A 22585-nucleotide genomic window follows, 5' to 3' on the forward strand; every position below is an offset into this window, starting at 1 on the left:
CCCCTAAATCTTTGCTTTTCTGAGAAAAGGCGGCTGCTCTTTGTGTTTTCCAAAGAGCCCATCCAAAGTCCACCTGGCTAGTTAGGGACTGTTCGTCAGAATTTTGCCTGAAGTCCAACCTTGAACGAAAACCATATTTGCGATCACCTTATACCCATAACGAACAGTTTTTCTCTTACCTAGCTCACTTTCCCAGATACTCTTCTCTGGAAATTTTATTGCCAACGATTTTTTGAAAGAAATTGTCCAACAGCAAACCTTTGAGCAAATTGAGTCAAATCGGTGAAAGAATAAGACTCGTCTAAGGTTCCTGGGGCGCCGTGTGAGCCCGCAGCAAGAGACAGGCTGGCTAGCTCCTGCCACTGAGATCATGATTGACGGGCAAAAAAATTCACAACATGATCAGGGCTGGAATTGCTTCGTTGAGCTTAAGAGAAAGTTCACTGTTTGCTCCTGCCCCGCCTTCTTAGCCATCTCTTTTACCAGGCCCTCATGAGGAGGCCACACGAAGCTCGTGAATAACTTCGCATTGCATGCTGGGGTTTATGGAGTTACCTTCGGATCAATTAGAAACTGTACTGTACGACATCGCGATTTGGCGTATTATTCATAAATATCGATAAGTGGTAGATTACAAGTCTCACCGACACTTGTTGTATTACCTTTCATACATTTAGTCTGAAATAGGTTACAGGGCTAAGGATGATTTTTGAGAACATAGATGGACCTTTCATCCGAACATTCATTTCCGTCGTTCTCAAACCTAGTAAACCAGTAAATAAACTGTTACGGGTACGTTAGTATTTATAGAAATAATTTCACTTTGATCTGAGAATTATTATGGCTGTTTTAGGAAAAGGATCGGATTGTAAGGAAAAACATCAACGGTAAGGGCAATAATCAGTTGTAATCGGCTCGTTGAAATTATTCCTTAGGACGCTTTAGAAGAATTTTAAAATATCTTGTCCATGTTGATGGAATGTACGGTACATTTTCGGAACTCGTGTTTATTTGAAGTATTCTTATTTAACTGATACACCCTTGCGCTCATGGAAAGGAGGATTTTAAATTTTCCTGGACATTTCTCTGTAAATACATGATATCTCCAACCATACAAACGGAACTGTTTTTCAGTCCTCCTGAAGGTCACGCTATCTATTGACACATCTAACGTGACTTTCGTAGTGAATTTAACTAATCCGCTGGCTATCCGTCGCCTTAAGGCGATGTTAATATCTTACGATTACAGTAATTCAGCTTATTTTTTGTAAAATGTTGGTGGCTAGAGGGCTCTTTGAGGATCTTTTGTCGGCTGTCATGTTAGCCCATCACGAATCTAACTTGACCTACATTTCAGTATGCTTTATGTTCAAGCCTCTATCATGTTGAGAAAAGATGGTGAAAATTTTAAAATATCGCACTAAAACTCTTCATATGCGATTATTCATGTCAATCAAAAAGCAATGCACTTCGCAGCGTTTGTTTGATTTCGTTACGCATCTCTCTTGGCAAATATATTGCGTGACGTACAGCAAATAAGAGTGAAGTTCCCCGCTTTAGGAACAAATTTGAAAATACATTCTCCGCCGAACGATCTTGCCAAGATATGTATGAAATTGCAGGTTCCTGCATAAATCGTTATTGCCGAGGAAGCTTCAACAGAAGACAAAATAAAACTGTCTGTAGAGTACTTTGATTCTCAAGCCCTAATCAAACAACGGGAGATTGTTTCTTTTTAACCCCCCCCCCCTCCCCTCTCCCGGCAAAACTTGGCTTCAAATGCCCCACTTGAATGTGACTTTTTCACTGAAGGATGCTTTGTGTGATCAACTATTGTTGTAGAATATGGCAAAGTCACCTATTAGTTTTGTTGCCACTATTGGGTTACTTCGCTCGTGAGCATGTTTCTTCGATGGGAAATTTTTCTTTCAAAGCCAACGATCACGAAAGCGTAAAACTCTACAAAAAATTAAATACGCAAGTGTTCCACCGACGCCTAAAATAAATACGCACAGGTATTTGTTGAATCAGTCTAGTTTAATTTCTTCAACTTTTCTCTTCTGTTTAAGGAATTCGCTATGAACCAAGAGGACATTTATCTTTGTTTCGTGACAGTCATGTGTGAGGTGATTACACGTATATTTCGCATCAATGCGTTTTGGAAAGAGAAAGTGGAAATTTGAATTTGAAAAGGGCTGTTGTGTGCGTTGATGACCGACAGTTCGAAAACCTAAGGGAAAGTTATCATCACAGTGAAGTTACTTGCTTCTAGTTTCCCCTTTTGTCAGAGAAGCTACAGCGAGGATTTTACTTCTTGATTTCGTGATACACATACTTTTGTTCATGACGATTTCTCACTGCGAACGCATATGAGTTAAACGGCATTTGCGACTGGTTTCAGGCGAGAAATATGCCATTCACTGGCCGAAAAATTAAAACTAAGTGAGCGATGGAAAACGACTTGGGGTAGAAGAGTCTATTGGCACCCATTTCTTATTAGTATTTCATTGCAGAAGTCATTCACATCACAAATTAACAACAAAGCAACGATCGACACGTCGCGCACGCGTGATTTCCCGAAGTCTTTGGCTTAAAAGCTGGCGTGTCAATTTCAATGCTATCGTGAAAAATAAATCTACATTAATATTCCATTAATGTCTATAACTTTGAATCATAAAAATGACGTCAACTTAAAATGAATCACGAGGTACAGCCGAGTGGTTTCGATTTACTTTTAGATATTGTTGATATTATTTCTTTGATCATTGAGTTTATAGAAAATGAAAAATTGTGGTCGATTTGTTAACCTGACAAGCGAGACAAGCGTTCCAAGTTTCTCTGCTCGTGCAACCGGTTTCTAAGGATGTTACATTTCAGTTGCCGTCAATAACTAATTCAGTTTGTTTTCATAAGAGTCTCCTTCACTTTGAGCTGTAGAAAATATATCACTTTCACAACCGTTTAGAACAAACAAAGATCGGCAAAACATGTCTTGGCGCATACTATTATATCTCAGTTATGCATTCTTTTCTTTCAGTTCTCTTTTGAAATCTATAATAACGTTTATCTATGGCATATTTCTCATCATACCTGCACAAGTTACAAATAGTAAGGATGGAATCAGCGCATTGATGATAAGTACGATCCAATTCTTCATGGCGAGCTAAGATTATTTCCTGCTGGCGCTACCTCTACGGGATTTACTACGGGCGACGAGTGGGGGATGAAGAAAAGACCGAAATACGAGTGGTCAGCGGGGAAACAAATTAAATACTTCATATAGAGACATATCAGTTATAGTTGCGGAAAGCATTAGTGTTGTAAAGCCGAAATGTCAACTGTATACTTCGCTAAATGAAATGTTAAGCAATTTTTCAAATGTGTTGATGGCACATATATCTTTTGCTGATGCAATAAACAATAGAGGCATCGGAAAAGGCATCGGCGGCATCCGGAAAGGCACCAAGAAGAATTATATATACGTTTTGTAACTTGCTGCGTGACGAAAAAAGAAAACCAAAACCGTGGTCCCCAAATGAATTCTCCCACCTTGCCCCCAAAAAATTTTAAACTTCACCTATTCCTATACGTAGGTCCGGCCAAGCCTTTATAGTCATTGGCTCCGGTATAGCCACTAACTATGGCTTATAAATACAGGTGTTTAGTGTTAAATTGTAAAACTCCCCGAAGAAGTCTACGACTGTTAAACGAAACGCGTTGGAGAATAAAGAAATCACCGTTCGTAGAGTGCTGCTCACCAGATTAGTTTTAAAGATTTTTTTTAAAAATTTGGTGCGGTTTTTCCATGCAGGTTGTCTGGATGTACCTTTCCCAGAGACGTGGGGGGGACAGAGACACCAACACAACATTTCACCTGCCGTTTCGAAAATTAAGTTTTCATCCCGAGTTCATTTGTCAAATAAAATAGAGAAAAAAAACACTTCGAACGGAAAACAGAATTATTTTAACGTCTGGATCTTCTGAAAAAAGGTCCCCTAAACAAGTGGCTCTAATTATAAATATTTAAGCATGGTATACACATTAGCCTTAACTTGGCTGTTTCTCGAAGCTCAGTTTTTTCCTATATGCCTTTTTCACGTGAAATGAGGCGATTGAATATATATATATAATAAACACTAAAAGAACTACAGAGGATGGAAATTTAAAATTTCTTATCTAAAGGCTGTGGAAACAAAGTTATTAATGACTCTAAAATTATGAAAATCTAGAATGAAATTTTTTTAGCTTCTTAGCTTTTCATTTTTCCGGAATCGAAAGTCGAGATTGCAAAATTAAAGTGAAAAGAAAACCGACTGCGATTAACGCCTTAAAAAAGCCAAGATACTTTTTTTCGTCTGACAACAAGTTACATATCGTAAATATCATTCTTCTTGATGCCTTTCCTGATGCCTCCGTTAGTTAATATAGTAGTAAAAATATTGTTCCAGTCAAAGCGTTTGGAAAATTGCTTCACGTTTTATTTAGCGAATTATACTGTTACATTCCGGTTTTACAACACTGTTGTTTTCTTCAACTACAACTGGTATGTCTCTATATAAAGTATTAAATTTGTTTCCCCGCTGACCAATCGTATTTCGGTCATTTCTTCATCCCCCGCTCGTCGCCTGTGATGTAGTAACTCCCTACCTCTACCGGCATGAAAGTTGATATATTTAGCTTATGATTTGCTTCATCACTATGCATGTCAAAAGGTCAACTTAAAAAAGAAATAGAAAAAACATATCATATCCTGACCGGCTGTAAAAGTGGGGGCATTGTTCCTTCGCTCTGTGTTTAGGAGGCCATTCAAAAGAAAAAAGGAGACAAATTCAGCACATTCGTAGCATTTATAGGCCATATCATTATATGTTCTATTCCGTAAGTTTTCAAGCACAAGTACATCATTCTGTTTAAGTAAAATATGCACCCTTCATCTAAACCCGTTTCTACGTGGTATTCTCAGCCAACAGCTCAAAATAGCTTAAGCTAAAAGCTTAGATGTTCATGTTATTATGTTTATCCAATGCTATGACGTCAGTAATACTATGAGGTTTAGCTGTGGAAGGGAAATTTACTCACTCATTCACTCGATTTTGATCTGTTAGACAATTAATTCATGCATTAAAACTTGGATTTAACGTATTATCGCTGGCTCCCCTACTAGGTTTGCTTCTACCACTCAAAAACAACATTTGATAATTTTCCATTTGTGCACAGCAAAGTATTTGTCACTCAAGTCATGCATGCTGACATATCTTATCTACATATTGTGTTATCACTGTTTCTCTTTCCAAATCTATAATTATCTTAATCTCTGGTAAACATTCCCCTACCTGCACAGGGGACAAATACTAAGGATGGAATCAGAGTATTGACTATTACTGCAAACCATTTCATCATGGTTGCGCTAACTCCATCAACATGAAAATCTGTTATATTAAGCTTCTAATTTGCTTAATAGCTATGCATGCCAAAATAATAACTAAAACAAAAGAGGAAATAAAGTGTCGTTTCCTTTCCGGCCGTGAAAGTTGGGGCATTGGTCCTTCATTCTGTCATTTGGACAGCCTCTCAAAAAAGGAAAAAAAACAACACCTTCGTAGTGTTATGGGCCATGATAATAAATGTCCTATTTAGGGCCTGTTTACAAGGAGGTGGGGGAGCTCAGGTAGGTGAGGTAACCCGCCTAGCCATGGCCGAAAATAAAACGCGTTTACATACAATCTTACAACCCCGGCCCGTGGTGCTGGGGTGAGGTTTCTTGAGGTTGTTGTTGCGCTTGCAATTAAGGAGTTGGGCAGAGGCGTCCCAAGCTCACATCTCGAGAGAGACGAAAGATTAATTCTCGGACACAGATGTATTTATCCATGAAAGCGTCACGCGTTGTGTCACGCGGTGTTAGGTTACGCAAGGAACCGTTGACTTAATACTTAAAACGGAATAGTTTGGGAAACGAAATATGGTCGATTTACAACGCTAAATTTTCCAAAATGTGAATATTTACACTCCTTGTGTGTCCGTTGCGGTTTCTGGTGATTTCTGCCATGAGACGGCAAGGAAAAAAAACATACATAACATACATGATTCGCTTTTGAGCTTTTTTCCATGAACGCGACCCCGGCTAAGCGGGTTACCCGCCTTGAGACGTTTACATGGCAAATTTTCACCCCCGCTGACAGGGCTACCTTACCTGGCAGACTGGACAACCCGTCTATCATGTAAACGTGATCAAGATAAAATAAGAAATTATATGAAAAGGCGGGTTACTCCACCTCACCTGGGGTCCCCCCCCCCCCTCATGTAAACAGGCCCCTTAATTAAGCTTTCAAGCACAAACACACTATAATTTTTTTCAAGCAAAATGAGGAACCTGTTCTTAGATTTTCCGATTAATGGCGTCATTGATTATCCGATATGACAATCGGATAAAACTTTAGAAAATTCTTGATTTTGCGATGTCATCCACTAAACTTAACGCCCTTTCCGTGAGCACCTGTGAATCAGTACCAAGTTGGAGTGCACTTTTTGGTGCACACACACCGTGCAAGAACATCACAAAGCTGTTTGACACACGAGCTGAGATGTTTGTCCACCACAGTGATAATCCATTTTTAGTACAAATTCCTAGTTCACAGACCCAACTTTCGTTAGGAGCACTCCAAATTACCGTCGTTGAAAGTTTACACACACCTGAAATAGTTGGTTCTACGGGAAAAGTATCTACTTTTAGGGTACCAAGGCTTCCATCATCAATTGCATCTAGAAGCAATGATTCTACTTCACTTTCTCCAACAGGCTCGTCAAAAGTGAGCGATATGTCTGCGATAACACTTCCCTCTCTATAAAAAGATTAGAAAAGTAAATCAAAAAATTTCTTCAAATATAATGTTTTAGGGAGTACCTTAATCTTTAAAAATCAAAGTACAGCAGGTAGTTTTTGTCATCGATGAATGATGATACCTCAGGTGCGTTACATTAATTTTTCTGACGCCAGAACCTTTGAATTCTTCATCCACCTAAAAAGCAACGATGCTCAAATCGTAAGTCAGTATGGTAGAAAAACGATTAGGATCTAATACACCTGACAGTGGGGACAAGCCCTAGATCATATAAAAGGACAAAAGAATGTTTTGACTTGTTTTATTAAAATTTAGTCATAGGAAAATGTTTTGCACTCTGTACATAGGAGACTCCGCACTAAAGATACTTTAGTCTCCACAGGCAGTTGAATAGAAATTAGGTTTAGTTTTTCGGGAAATATTTACTGTTTTACCACTGGAGTTAAAACTGAAAATCATGACAAATTATTACACTGCGGCTATGATTATATTGTTAGATAGAAAGTATCTGATTTCTTATTGATTTTTTACTTTCTTTGAAAGTAGTGAGCACCTTCTCCAAATTATAACAACACCAATGACTTCCCGAACGTATTATTATTCCAACAAACAGTTTTGTATCTAGGTCAGACAAGTCTGTAAGTTCCTCTCTCCACTTTTTACTGATAATTTTAAGGCTGATCCTGATAACAATTGCCACTACATCTCTTGTAGCAAAATGAAACGGAAGTGCAAAGTTGATGAACCTGTAGATGTAGTTTGTAAAATATTAACATTCATTACCAACTGTCAAGCAAAGCAGCGAAATTTCAACTTAGAAAAAAGTGGCTCCCTCTTATCACACTGATAATTCAGTTTCTGGTTTTTCTTATTCAGTAAAATCCTGACCTATCGGGTGATAAGAAGAAATAACTAGCGAGCTTACATTCCTGGATTTTCAGGGGCATTCTCATAGTTATCCTCCTCCTTTACTTCCTCGAGATTCAATTTATTGACGTCTCGTTAACCAATGGGTCAAAAATATTCGTCTTTCTTCGATCAACTTACCATTTTCTTTGCAATCTTCTCCTTTTTTTCCCCTTTGGACAGAGGCAAAGTGATTCCAAAATTCTTTGCAATTTTGTCGATTGTTACATTCTACGAGGCAAGGGTTCCTACGCGCACAAAAGTCAAAAGACATTATTGGATGAATAAACGTGCCGCTAAGTTTTGAGGCGGGAGAGGCAAAACCTTACTGCCAGAGAATCATATATTCACAATAAATACTACTTGAGCAGTAGTGAAAAGAAGTTCATTACTGCGAAGATCGCTTTCATATTCACGTCTTTATCCGCATTGCCTCACTCATTGCTGGATTCACATTCGTATTCACCAGCTTGACTTCTGTTAATGCTTGTAACCTCCAGCATGTAACAAGAGTGGCGCAGACCATTAGATGCCATCCAAGACGCCATTGAGGGAGGCATTCCAGATACACGACACCACAGGGTCACACTGTCACCTTCAGTTGCATTCTGATCTTGTGCTGCAGTTATAGATGAAGGCACTGAAATAGGAAACAAGACAAATAATCATCATACAATGTACTTCTAAAGGTGTAATGCTCAACCACAGGCAAGCACAGATGGGATAAGTTTCAAATTGTAAAAAACTTGCGTCATGATCTGGACTGTAACTGTCTCTTCATAATAACTTCACTAACGAATTTAGTTTATCTAGCAAATGGGTTTAAGAATGCAGTCACTAACTACGTAGGCTACAGTTATGCATCATGGATTGATAACCAAAAAATCATTATTTTAGCATGCTTTAGTCCTACGCAATGAATGGCACAAAAGAATTCGAAGGAAGTCCTTGCTTTTGATTAGAAAAATTTGATTTAAGGACTCTAGTTGCTGCATTTAAACTGGAATGCATGAAAATAAGCATTACTGAAATGAACATGATATTTCATTGCAGTATATCCTTTTTTCTATCAATTCCATCTGACAAGGACAAAGATGATTTTCAAACGCTCGAAGATAGCTTTGTCATTCTCAGACAGCTGGTATGACGTCACCGATGGATTAGCACCAGTTAAGCAATTAACACTAATCATGTCATCCTTACATGCTTTGTTATCCAAGACAGCTGTTGTCAATTGCAGATTTCCTGGTTTGTCTTCAAGAACAGATGTAAAATCCTGCCGATGGTATAAAGCTTAGTCCAGTTCACTTCTTAAACTATTTTGGAAGAAGTATTGTAGAGGTTCTCATGTACAAAGTAACGAGTATAAATGCATTTAATTATCCACAGTCTTACACTGCACCTCAATGCTTGCCACCTTTGTTGCATTGCCACACTCATTACTGGCTTCACATTTGCTTTAACAGGTTTCACTCCCGTCAACATTCAGCGTGTATCAACTATGAGGCTGACCATTAGGCTTCATCCAAGACATCATTGGTGTAGGAGTTCCGGATACATTACACATAAGAATGACATTTTCACCTTCAGTGTTTATAACCTCCAACTTATACCCACAAACACGTTGACTATTAGGTCTCATCTAAGACACCATTGATATAGGCATTCCAGATACATTACACTCAAAAGTCACATTGTCACTTTTAGTTACATTCTGATCTTGTGTTATTTTGGATAATTGATTAAGATACTGCAAAATTTGACAACGAGGACAGGTTAAATAGCAGCCGGCCACTGACCTGTGGCCTTAAGCACAAACACCCTTCCTTCCCTAATATACATAAGCATATAGTCCTCTTCAACTCGATTGCCTTTTACAAATAAGAACATAAGATTATGCAAGTGTACACTCGATTCCAAAAATCTTGACACCTAAAACTATATTGGTAATGAGCGATGAGACTCAGCGGCCTTATGGGTAATAATCTACATGATAACCCTATTACATATAGCTGCATGAGGCAAATGATAGAAGCCTCGACGTTTTCATGAAAGAAAAGAATGATCATAAACAGAGATTTGCCGTGAACAATGGGATGCCGCTGAGCGAACATTTCCCATAAAGCCATTGAGTCTCGTCATTCACGGATCATGCTTCTTAAGTGTCAACGTTTTGATAATCAAATGCTGTCTTTATGTATACATTTTTTCAAACTAACACAAAATGGACTAATTTGCTTACCATTTACGGTGACGGTAACATTCATGCTGTATTCTGATCCTAGAGAGTTGTTGGACACACATTTGTAGACAAAAACCCCTTCACTTTTCAAAGCCCTACTCCACATCCCAGGGGCACTTGTGTCTAAAATGGCAGTTTCGTTTTCAAACAGCTGGTATGACGTCACTCCTGGATTAGCATTGGCTGAGCAAGAAAAGCTAAAGATGACTTTTCCCGTACATGCTTTGTCGTTCGTGGCAGAACTCATTAACTGGACGTTCTCGGGTTTGTCTAAGGACAAAAGAAAATTTATAAATACAATTTCATTGGTCTTTGTAAGTTAATATTACAAAGTAGCCAGGGAGTCTCTACCTTTACCTGGCTGATGTTGAAGCTACGAATAAACAAGTCTTTCCATCAAAAAAGTGACGACCAAGGAAATCGAAATACTGGGAAAAAAAAATACAAGAAACAAAATGGAACAAAGGATAACTTTTACATGTACTTACACTGCACATCAGTAGTTGCATTGCCAAAATCATTTCTGGCTTCACATTTTTAATCACCAGGTTGAGTCCTGTTAATATGTGGAACTGTACGTTTGTGCATTGTTTGGCTGCTGCTGAAGAAACGCAATGCGTGGGAATGCTCAAGGGAAAGAAATCTTAACTTCCCTTTATGAAAACAGCGTCTCAAAGACTTCCTTACAAAGGATGCTGCTGCGGAAACGCAGATACGATTATGTCAAGTGGTAAACAATGCATCGAAAGACTTGTACTTACCGACACACTGGCAGTGAGTTAATCCAACATTGTCAAGGACCAGAATAGTCTTCAGCACAACCATTTCCGACCGTATACTAAAGGAGGCGATACCAAAGGATCACCCTCAATTTCACGCAGGGTATCACATGTTGCAATACGCCAGCTAAGGTGCCAGGCAAGCGTCATTAAGTTATAACGGACCCCCTGCCTATAGCGGGTGAACGACGCTTGTTGATCATCTTTGGAAACGGAGGAAACACAACGTAAAACCTTGGCTCCTGGCACAAAGCAATACCCAAGCGTAATCTAATAACCGAAACAGCTTACTGGTCGTATGTAATCATAAATAAACAAGCTAAGAGTGTTGTTTTTTTTTGACAAATTGTAATGATTTATGCCAATAAACGGTGCCGACAAGTAGGCACACCATGTACATTTCGTAGTCGCTAGCAAGTAAATTTTCCCGGACTTTAAGTTCATCTTTCGTTAGAACAACACACATACGCAAGGAAATTTTTTATAGTAACTTTATAACCATCCATTTGTCTTTTAAAAGCTAGAAGCTCAGTTGATTCTGTCTTATCGGTCATTGTTAAAACTGTCTATGTTTTGATGCTACTTTTCGACATAGAAAAAGTATGTCGAACAAAAATATTCACCAAAAAATAAATTTTTATTTGCCAGCTTCAATAATGACAGGGGTTTAAGTTTAGATGATAAAACAAAGGATTATGTTGACAGAAATACCGGAGGTCAGGTAAATTCGTTACATGAGGTCTCACAACTCGGGTAATATTCACGGTGAAAATTTGCATATTTGAGCGATCGAACGAAAAAAATCATTTCTCGAAAACTAAAATATATTTTCACAAAAAAACTAAACCACAATTATTTGGACATATTGGGCTACAAAATACGAAAGTAGGGGAGAAAACGAATTTTGGGCGACTTGCCACAATGTTTCAAATTTGTTCGATGGATGCTGACATCCTCTCTTAAGTAGTGCTCAAATCATTTCAATCTTTGCCAAGAAACAAATATTAGAATCATATCAAAAGAAAATCTACCAGAAAAAAATCCATAGAAATTCTACAATTGGCTCGACGTTATCAGGTGGCTGCGGCAGAGAGTTGGCCGCTAGTAGGGAGTTGGCCGTGTAGTCTAGCTGTCACCAAAGACATAGAGGTAACTCCGGAAGTGCACCTCTGTGCTTTGGCCTTAAATCTGGAACACCGAACAGGGATAAAGAAAGAAATTATATTTTTTGCTCTCGATTTCTATACACGATGGGACTCCCCTTCATCAACTATCACGCTGTAGAAATGGAGAGCTCTCATAATCTAACTGTTACATAGATGAAAAAAATAAGACATTAAGTCGTGTTCCCTTCTAAAATATGATTACTACCAAGCGACTAGTTAAATAAAAAATACCTACGACACTCACTAAATGAATGCTTTAAATATCTTATCCAATATCTTACCTATGACCAATATCTTACCTATGATGTACACATCATTAAGACAGCCTCTAATTGCATGAACCAGTTAGTACACATTAGAAGAATCAAACATCTCTTAGACAAGAAAACACTTTTATTGCTTATAAATAGCTTTGTTTTCAGTAAATTGTTTTATTGTTCCTCAGTGTGGGGAAACACATCTAAACGTAATCTACACAAACTACAGTTGGTGCAGAATTTTGCAGCCAGAGTTGTATTAGGGTTAAGGAAGTTTGACCATATCTCTCAGGGTCGGAGATCACTTGGATAGTTGGATGTTACAGAGAAAATTTTATTTAATGACTTGGTTTTAGCATTTAAATGTGTTAATGGTCTGGCTCCAGATTATTTAATTAAATATTTTGTTAAACGTTGAGCAGTCCACAATAGGAATACAAGGGGATGTAATAGTTTTGTGGTTCCCCGACGTAAACTGTCAATAGGACAAAGGGGGCTTTACAACCGGGGCCCAAGGGAATGGAATGGGCTAGCTGAGAATATTAAGAATGTCAAAGAAATTGATAGTTTTAAGAAGACTCTTTTTAAAAATATGTTTTATAAGAAACAATTTTAGTTTAAATTGTGATTGTAAATAAGTTTAGTTAGTTTATTGTGACTGAAAAGCCCTGTTGAAGGGAGTTCCAATGAAGTTTGTATGTAGGTATGTATGTATGTATGTAAATGCAATAAGCTATTTCCGTATTGCAGTCGTTAAAATTAGAGCACTAATCCCGCTAAATATTATTCCTTTAACATTATATTATCATTACAAGCTATTTTGCACTCAAAATTATGAATCCAATTTTAGTGGCCTTCACTACCAGTGAAAATTAACCATATAAGATCTTTATTCAACCAACTAAACTTAAAAAAACTGTTTACCTATGTAGCCAAATAACACATCAAGTTTTTGACATGAAGAAGACAACGATTTAACAACGAACTAAAGTAGTGAATAAATTGCAGTGCAACATACAGTAGCTTGCTCGTTAAAACTCAAACTTCACCCTACACCGCACAGTTGAGTGGTTACCCTTCGAACGCGAATGTAAAATTATTTTCGTGTGCTAAAATGAACAAAAGAAGCGAAACGAAAGTACGAGAGAAGCCCAATATTCTAAAACTAGGAAAATGCTTACTCACAGGCTACGAAAATATCTTAGTACCTTCAAGAAAGGTTTCTTAGATGATACCTCGTATGTGGATATTAACCGGGTAGATTTAGTTGCGGTTTACATTCAAATTGTTCATCTGAGACCCATGTCCACGACCCTATCACCGAAATCCTAATTGACTGGCAACATACCACTTCACTAAGAAGGCCTAAAGAGACCCTATCTCGCTACTTCTTCACACACATCCTTTTCCCTTTTTTTAATCCGCCAAGTCAGAAGTGGCTTCGTCTTTCTTGTTCGCTGCAAAGAAAATACAATGTGTTAGATAAATTTACAACGCCTAACAGCAATTGCATGTGGAAAAAACATTTCTCTAATTTTGCAAAGATGAGCGCCGCTTAAAAACCTACTATGTTCAGACATGGTTTGATGCTACTCTGGTTTACAGATTTAATGAATGTAACCGAAGAAGTTACAATTCATAGAACCAACGTTTCGACACTGGGTGGGATAACTCTCTCTGGGATTGGGTGGGATAATTCTTAAATTATCACCACTAATCGGCGTTACCACCGGCGCCTTTGTTTGGAGGCTTGGCATATCAACTCCGCCTACGCTCCTTTAAATCGTGACGATGGCGGTTTGCTTCCTGACGCCTATTTACACCTCGTCAGCAAAAAAGGCCGCTGATTAGTGATCATATAGAAGGACCTCTTGTAGCAGCGTTTAGATCACCCCTGATGAAGGCACTAGACAGGAGTGTCGAAACGTTGGGTCTATGAATTGTAACTTCTTCGCTTACATTCATTAAATCTATAAACCAGAGTAGCATCAAACCATGTCTGATTGTCTACCTGGTTGCCGTGTGAACTTTAATATACCTACTATGTTTCTCACCCTGCCCAAAAAGATTTTCAAATTTTTTACAACTTCTCCTGTTCCTGTTCGAATGTCCGGCCAAGCCTTTATGGTCATTGGCCGCTAAAAATGGCTAAGTTTAGTGTTAACTTCTAAAACTCCCTGAAGAAGTCTACGACAGTTAGACGAAACACGCTGGAGAATAAAGAAATTTTACATCTACTATTCGCAGAATACGGCTCATTAGTGCTTTTTTTCGAAATTCTGTATCATTCATAGACTTACTACAGTTTCGGCAACATGAAATAACCAGAAGGAATGAAAAAAAAACAAAAAATCCAATTTTTTTTTACAATTTTCGTCAGCTAATTTTATCTTAGGTTTTAAGGAGGAATCCGATTTCTAGCATGTTTTTCTCAAAACAAAACCATCAACAATAAGACCGACCCTGAAGCAAGAATTGAAATGATTTGGTGGAAAATAATAATTTAATATTAGTTATAAAAAAAATTTTGTTAAGCTCACCGTTTGAAAGGGATCCTACGCGTGCCTTTTTCTTTCTCTTGTGCAAACCGTAAGCTACCATTGCTACGATGATTGCCACGACTACCACACCTCCAATCACACAGAGTACAATCAAACTGGGCTTGGCTAGGAAAGACCACGAGATAAATATTATGGAGTTATATGCCCAAGCACAGTTTATAATGGTTGTTGAACTGAGAGGAGTAAAATTTGATAGAAATCATACCCGTTATTTTAAAATCGAAAGAGCGCAGCGCGCGAGTTTGATTAGAGATCACATGTATGATTTTAGATCAAAATTGCACAACATAAATTTAATTACAGCTCTAATCAGTTAATTCAGTAAAAGACGAAAATGCAAGGGGTTTTTACTCAAATAATCACTGAATTGGCCTAGCCGCACATTCGCAGCACTTTTTCTTTACTTCATTTATTATTGTAAGTGAGGTGGCTCTCCTATACGCCTGGGGGCTTCCTGGGTCTCCTCGCCTTCTAGATATTAAGGCTGTGAATAAATATTTGTATCGTGAAAAAAGGCAAATAGATAAAAGATAATGATGATAATTACAGCTCTATTAAATCCGTTTTAAATTGCAAAATGTATCCGCTCGGATACACGTTTTTCAGTCTGTATAAATATTTTATTGATCCAGTACTGAGCTGGTTTGTAAATAATTCAATATATACTGTCTCTTTTCCTGTAATTTGATTGGTTTATTTAAACAAGCCATGAAATCTGATTGGTCTTTGCGTTTTGTAAAAGCTATCTCATTAACTGGGAAAAAAACGATTTAGAGCAAACAGTGGTGCGATTCGTGAATAAATCGCGCCGATGAGAGTCAGTAAGATTGCAAAGACCACCAGTGATTTCAAAATGGACGTATTAAACTCCATTAACTATTACACGACACTTGATTAATTGATGAAAAAAATTCGATTAAGTTCCGAGTGAGTGTGGGTATGGGAGCCCTTCTCGTTCCCTGTTTCCGGGCCAAATTAAGTTTGGCGTGTGGATTGGAGGAATTAGAACGACGAGAAGCATCCTCGAGAGAGAGCAAGCGAAACTTTTAACACGAAAGTGACAGTTGTTTCCAGTTTCTCGATAGTCTCGTTAATATAAAAGGCCCAAACCTTTGATTTAAAATCAAACTTATGGATTGAAAATGAGGTATCGGCTAATAACTGTTCTGTTGAGTTCCATTTCCCGAAATTGTCGCTGTTCGAATAACACAATGTTAAATATGAACACAGCAAACACAATAAAACCCGTTTGTTGACTGGGAACTCCTCTTATCACTACACCATCCAGGGTACCTGATCGCTTGAATACTAAACTTATCATGATGTCATTACAGTGAGCACAAGGCACAAGAAACAGAGTACGTATCTAGGCTTGCAATCATTTGAACTTGTAATACAATCGATGAGAAAGTATTTTGGGGTGAAATCACCAACGAGGTTAAAGTAATACGCGCCCTGTTTGCTCAATCAGTATGCTGTATCATTAATTAGAAGACTATTTACAAGCTTATCTTATATTTCGTGATTCCGCTCCAAGATCATGTCCATCTCCATTTTCATTAAAATCTATAAAACACTTTCACTTACTTACTATTTTCACACAATAGGTAGATTTTGAAAAATATAATCCCAACCTTTTTTACAATCTTCTCCCTCAAAGAAGGTTCCACAGTCCTTGGATAGCTCTGAAGTTTGATACATGGATTTGAATATAATTGAAAAAATTAAAACAAAGCAAAAAAACATTACCAAACTGACAAACAAGGGTACACTGCTTGTTTGAATGAAGAAAGCCATTTGAACAACTCGCTCAATCATCACAAAAGACTGTGAGAAAGAAAAAAAACAAAAACAAAAAAAGGGAAAAACAAAACAAAACAAAAAAACAAAACAAAACAAAAAAGCATACCAACAAACAAGCAAAAAAAACTTATCTTATTCAGTTTTAAATGCATTGCCCCCCCAGGCATATTTTCACTCATCATTACGTGTCCTCAAGGGAAAATAAACCCAGGACTTAGTAATTCCAAATGCGGTTAAGCTGGTGCGAGGAAATGTTAAACTCAAACTGAGTTCAAAATGCCCCAAAAATTTAGCTTTCAAAGTACAAAGTCATCAACCGAGTCTCCCGAAATCTGACATTTCGAATTATAGAGATTAACAAAGGAAAATGCTGCGATCTGCAAAACAGCAACAATTGACCAAGACAAAAGAGCTCACCTGGGAACGTTTTTCCAACGCTAAAATCTTCAACTTCCAAATCGCCGATTTTTCCCTTATTTGCTGCCTGTGTCAGCAATGCATTAACATTACTTTTTCCGACAGAGTCGTTAAATGTTAGTTCCAAGTCAGCAATGATACTTCCTTGCCTAGGAGGTAAACAAACGTTTTTAGATGAAAAGATGAACAAAAAGTAATGTGTCGGGGGGCTTTAGGCGCTGCAATTTAACCCTGGACTTCCTCAACAAATATTCTAGCTCTCCTTTTTCCAATCTTGCCTCCCATCCTTTCAATATTCCAAATTTCGATATTTCAGTTCAATCGCAAAACATGTTCACGAGCACTTATGCCCTCTTCCATGTTCTAAGTAAAAATGTTCAGCTAAGCGCTTAAAGATTGTAGACGTAGCCAAAACAACCTATGGGCTAAAAATTAAAGAAGGCATTGTCCATTGGTCGCTTGCAGCCTGAGCTGAATGCTAAGATGTAAGTAACTCCACTTAACATTCCAATCGTCACATTTGCGCGCACGAGTGTTTACTTAAACTATTGTAACGGTACTAATTCAACCATAGTGATTCTATTTAAACTGATAGCGAACTGTTTATGAAAAGTCTAAAGACAAAGTCAAAAGATACAACACAATAAACTTATGATGGCATGAGTCATGCCGAAATAAGTCATTAAAAATATTCCTCGTGAATTTGAAATTTATTTTAATAGTAAAACAATAAAAATCACGGGGAGGATCTGGTTGGAAAACTGTATATTTTTTAAGGTTTGTTCTCCACAACACCTCATTTTCCTGGGCCTCTAGAGTACACATACGACTCATTTTACTTCTTAAAAAAAACCCTGTTCTATACATTAAGTTGCGACGTCTAACTCGCAAACTATAGTGCAGCTTTGAGAAGGACGTTCTAAGTGATCTGTAAATAATAACAGTGATAAAATCCTCCAGTATCGGACGTACACCCCCTGTACGACATGTACGCTAACTAAGAGATTATAGTTCACTCAGTTTAAAATCTCATGACAGTTTGCGCTCTTAGCGCTTCTTGTTCATCAAAACCGCAAAAACTTCATGATGAACAAAATTAACCAAGAAATTTTTGATCAAACATTCACAAAGTTTCAAAACATATTACCTCAGTTTGAGCACCTTAACGCTAAGGAGACCAGTGCCTTTGAATTCTTCCATCATCTGAAAAAAAAACAAGATAGGATAAAAAATATAAATATATATAACTCGTGCACATTTCCACTGAAATTTTGTTTCCTGCTTTTGCTTTCAATGACTTCGCCTAATTTTGAAAGAGAAGGTGTCCGTGTAGAAATCGGATGAGGCCTTACAGTTGCCTGGTGCATAAGTACACCCTTACTGAATTATTATAGATTATGATATGCAATGGGCCGTCTTCCAAAATAATTCTTGCTTTCCTTAAAATATTACAATGCTAACTTCAAGTTAATCATACTTATTGATACCATAGCACCCACATTTTTTTCAATATTTTGGACAAGCGTTTTTGTCTCTGGATTTTCCAAGTCCTCATACACTTGTTTGAACTCTCCTTTGAGTTTAAGTCCCACGACAAAGTTTTTCTGAGGTTCCTCTGTTAGGAGCAATAGAAGTATGAACATTACAAAAAGCGAAGCAAAAAATAGCACGTCAAAAAGGGATAAAACATCGAACACCTTCGGTTTATCTCAAAGCTTTGCACAGCGGACAAATCAAACGAACATTTGCTTATTCACGTTACCGAATACCGCCACTTATGTAATTGCAAGAAGAAAGGCAATTTGGTTCCACTGGGCATGTAGTCGCAAAGAGATCAAAGATACAAAATTTAAATGAATGTGTATATGGCTAAATTTAGGTCTGTCCTTCGGAAGGTTAAAGGCTGATTCGTTACAGACCAACATCAATTTTCAAAGCATGTGCTTCGTTAAATGTACGTCTATTCTTTGGAGTGTTAAGGGCTGATTCATTAGAAATCAGCATCAAGTCTGAATGATCACTCTATCTGTCTATGCGTATGTAGCATATATATCAGGTATACACAACTTTCTAAACCAATGATCTTCACGCGAGGAATCAATAAACACATGTGCATAACAGCGTGTAAAACGAAGATTTCAGTGAAAGGAGAGTATATTTTAACTGTATGAGCACTTAATTTAAGACTGGGAAGATGGCAAAATGAATCAAATGCAACGGGAGCGACTTTCTCTCTGCTACAAATTTAAAAGTTTTTCCAACCTGTTTCCTGACAGTTCGCTCCTGTTTTTCCTGGAGGACAGATACAAAAGTATGTGTCTCCAAACTTACGACACAATTTTCCAGCAGAACATGGTTCCTCACAAAAACCACCTGTAGAGAATGAGAGTTAAAAATTACGAAAATTTCACATATCCACGTTTTAAATATGCTTAAACTCTTTGGAGACAGTAAAAATCATAGGGGAGGTACAGATGCTAAATTGATCCAAGAAGAACAAAAATAAAGCAAAACTCTAAAACTGATAAAAATAAACCTTTCTTTTTATCCTGAATGTCGCCATTATAAATTAAACAAGTTATTTAAGCTGTGATCACATCACATCTAATTTTGAACACAGGGAATAGCACTCCACATGCCGGATTGGGCCAATCATGTTCCAAGTAATTTCATAGCAAACACGTATTTACTAGTAACCCTGCAATACTAGCAAACAACTTCTTTAAATTCTGTAAGTGAAGCATTTCCCACTTCTTCTTGACTCACCCACCTTCATATAAGATAAAGGTGCTTTTGATATCCCTTCCATACTTGTTGCTGGCATCACACTTATATTCTCCAAGTTTCCCTACTTGGATACCTTCAATAGTCCATTTTTTCTGGTTCCATGTTTCGCCTGATTTTACATGCATCCATAAGACAGTAGAAGGTGGCGTTCCAGACGCATTACAATAAAGTACGATAGTTCCACCCTTAACGGCTGTGTGATTTCTCATGACCACAATTGCGGCAGGAACTATAAGGCAAATTACAAAGATTCAAAGTCAACAGTCCTCTGGTTAAAAAAGGCAGTTTTAACCACCCCCCGGTTTTTCTTGGTTTTCACCGAGGAAATCGCCTCAAAATAGGTAAAATGTATGAAGCTCTCACTGCGATGATATTTAACCAATTACTCTAAGGGTTTGCACACACATTATTACATCCTTAGTAAATGTCCGACGCAAGTATCAGTCAATTTGATAAACAGCTTGTCGATCAAAAGAGGCAAATAAACGACTGTGTTTTTAGACCTTTCAATTGATCCAAATATTTGGCAACTTTGAGGTCAAATATCTCAAATTTTGGCGAATTCTTTCCACTGGCTTCAATAGTAAAGAGACAACTTATTTACTATTTGTATATGAGCAAGCTTATTTACCCTACTTCTAAAACTCCTTGATGAAATCTACTTTTGTCAGTCGAAACGCGTGGGAGATAAATACAAGTTTTTACTTTCTCCGTTCGTGCAGTGATTCTCACTGGTTTGTTCCGTCAAAAACGTTTTTAATGTGAAGTCATGTCGACCTCGACAGAAAAATTAAGCTCACCCTGTCATAATCAATGGTTTAATACCGTGAGAATCAATTATTCCTTGATGGTTTTCAGAGATGAATTGATAGGTTATAAAGGGGAATTAAGATTAGTGTTGTAGCTTTCTGACAAGGGGAGATATTTGACCTCAAAGTTTTCAAATATTTGGATTAATCGCGAAGTCTAAAAACACTGTCGTTTATTTGGCTCTGTTGAGATTTACAGACATTTACTAAGGGTGCAATAATATGTGTGCAAACCCTCAGAGTAATTGGTTAAATACCATCGCAGTGAGAGCTTCATACATTATACCTATTTTGAGGCGATTTCCTCGGTGAAAACCATGAAAAACCGGGGAAGTGGTCTATCTACCCCCTGAAAAACCAAGAGAAACCACTTTGTCTTTTTGTCTTTTTGACTGGCGAAGTTTCTCGTGGACACGCTCTTAACTATCACCCACAATTTCGCAACACAAACGTACCAACACAAACATACACATAACACAGTTACCAGGCCGCGGTTGTTCGAAGGCTGGATAGCGCTATTCACTGGATAAATCTCTGTCCGGTGGATAGTATAGTATGTTTTGCTATCACTTATCCGCTAGAGAGCGATTTAGCCGTCGGATAACGTTATCTGACCTTTAAGGAACTGGGCCCAGAACACTACCACAAGACATGCATATAAATAGTTTAACAACAAGAGTTTTAATCTGCACACGAGGAAGCTAAACGAGCCTTAAAACAGGCAAAAAAGGACTTGGTACTTTTGTTACTTAGGAGCAGTATTCAATCGAGTGTCGAAAAACTTAAACAAAAATAGTCACAACGACCAATAAGGTTAACATTATCATTAGCCAATGAGAACGCGAATTGAAAACAAACAAACTTCTTTTAGCTTTGCATTTGATTGGTTGGGAGGATGGTGCGAGTTTTCTGGACCAATCTAAGGGCTGAGTTACGTGAAACCAAACCAATCTGAATTGCTTTAGACACTCAATTGAAAATTGCTCAACGTCAAAACAAAGGTATCAGTCTATATAATACCTATTGGAGGTCAATGTTATGCTTAATCTTGAGATCATACAAAACAAAACCATAACAGCCATGAAATAAACACTTACAATTCACTGTCATGTTGACATCCTTAGTTATAAGGCTTCCAACACCATTCTCAGCAGTACATCTGTAGAGTCCTTCATCTTGACTACCACCGATGGTTAAAGGGAAGTTCACTCGACTGGTATCAGCAACTTTTGTCCAAGTTATCCTTGGTGCTGGATTACCTTCCGCCAAACATATCAAACTCACCTCGTCACCTTTATTGACGACCTGCTCACCAGAAATCTTTGTAATTCTTGATGCATCTTTAAAAGGGACAAATCATCAAAAAGTCATTGTAAGAGGTTTTATTTCCAATGCAAACTCAGATAAAATGCTGTCAGATTTGTTAAAGTATGCCAGTTAAGATCTCAAGTTCAAAGTAACGACAATAAATGCAATAAACTATCTACAAACTAACACTGCACATCAATGGTTGCTGTCTCTGTTGCATTGTCACACTCATTACTGGCTTCACACTTGTACTCGCCAGCTTGACTCCTGTTAATGTTTACAACATTCAGCATGTATCCACTGTGACGCTGAACATTAGGTGTCATCCAGGACACCATTGATAGAGGCATTCCAGATACATTACACATCAGAGTAAGATTGTCACCTTCAGTGACCATCTTGTCATCTATTGCTTGTATGGATGAAGGCACTGTAAAGGTAAGTAACGTGAAATTAGCATTTGTCTGTCGATAAGCAGAGGAACCGCCTTACATTACACATTAGAGTCACATTGTCATCTTCAATAACTTTCTGATTATCTACTGCTTGTATGGATGAATGCACTAAATTACAAGACAAAGTAGAGATTACTAATTAGTGTACAAAGAATAAAAATAAACATGCATTCGAAACTTATAGAGGGCCCTAGCCTTGTACGATATACTATTAAAGGTGCAGTGTTCAACCACAGTTAAGCACAGCTGAAGTGAT

The 22585-nt window shown here is 37.7% G+C and overlaps 1 protein-coding gene across 2 annotated transcripts in view; it reads right to left on the bottom strand.

Annotated features, from left to right (window-relative positions):
* Positions 1 to 11987: 11987 nt before the first annotated feature.
* The window catches only part of LOC136282019 (immunoglobulin superfamily member 10-like), a 34679-nt gene continuing 24081 nt past the window's right edge, over positions 11988 to 22585 (bottom strand). The window contains exons 7-16 of one of the 2 annotated variants that reach the window (XM_066169151.1): positions 22260 to 22304; positions 21664 to 21906; positions 19741 to 19986; positions 19233 to 19343; positions 18470 to 18585; positions 18118 to 18173; positions 16971 to 17119; positions 16385 to 16435; positions 14730 to 14855; positions 11988 to 13646 (exon numbers count right to left, since the gene is read on the bottom strand). In XM_066169151.1, coding sequence (XP_066025248.1) covers positions 13606 to 13646; positions 14730 to 14855; positions 16385 to 16435; positions 16971 to 17119; positions 18118 to 18173; positions 18470 to 18585; positions 19233 to 19343; positions 19741 to 19986; positions 21664 to 21906; positions 22260 to 22304 — 1184 coding nt within the window. In that variant the 3' untranslated portion in view covers positions 11988 to 13605. Of the gene's footprint in view, positions 13647 to 14729; positions 14856 to 16384; positions 16436 to 16970; positions 17120 to 18117; positions 18174 to 18469; positions 18586 to 19232; positions 19344 to 19740; positions 19987 to 21663; positions 21907 to 22061; positions 22305 to 22585 lie in introns of both variants that reach the window. The other variant, XM_066169150.1, reaches the window with a different exon arrangement.

This window comes from Pocillopora verrucosa, chromosome 6, assembly GCF_036669915.1.
Source record: "Pocillopora verrucosa isolate sample1 chromosome 6, ASM3666991v2, whole genome shotgun sequence".
Classification (NCBI taxonomy): Eukaryota; Metazoa; Cnidaria; class Anthozoa; order Scleractinia; family Pocilloporidae; genus Pocillopora; species Pocillopora verrucosa.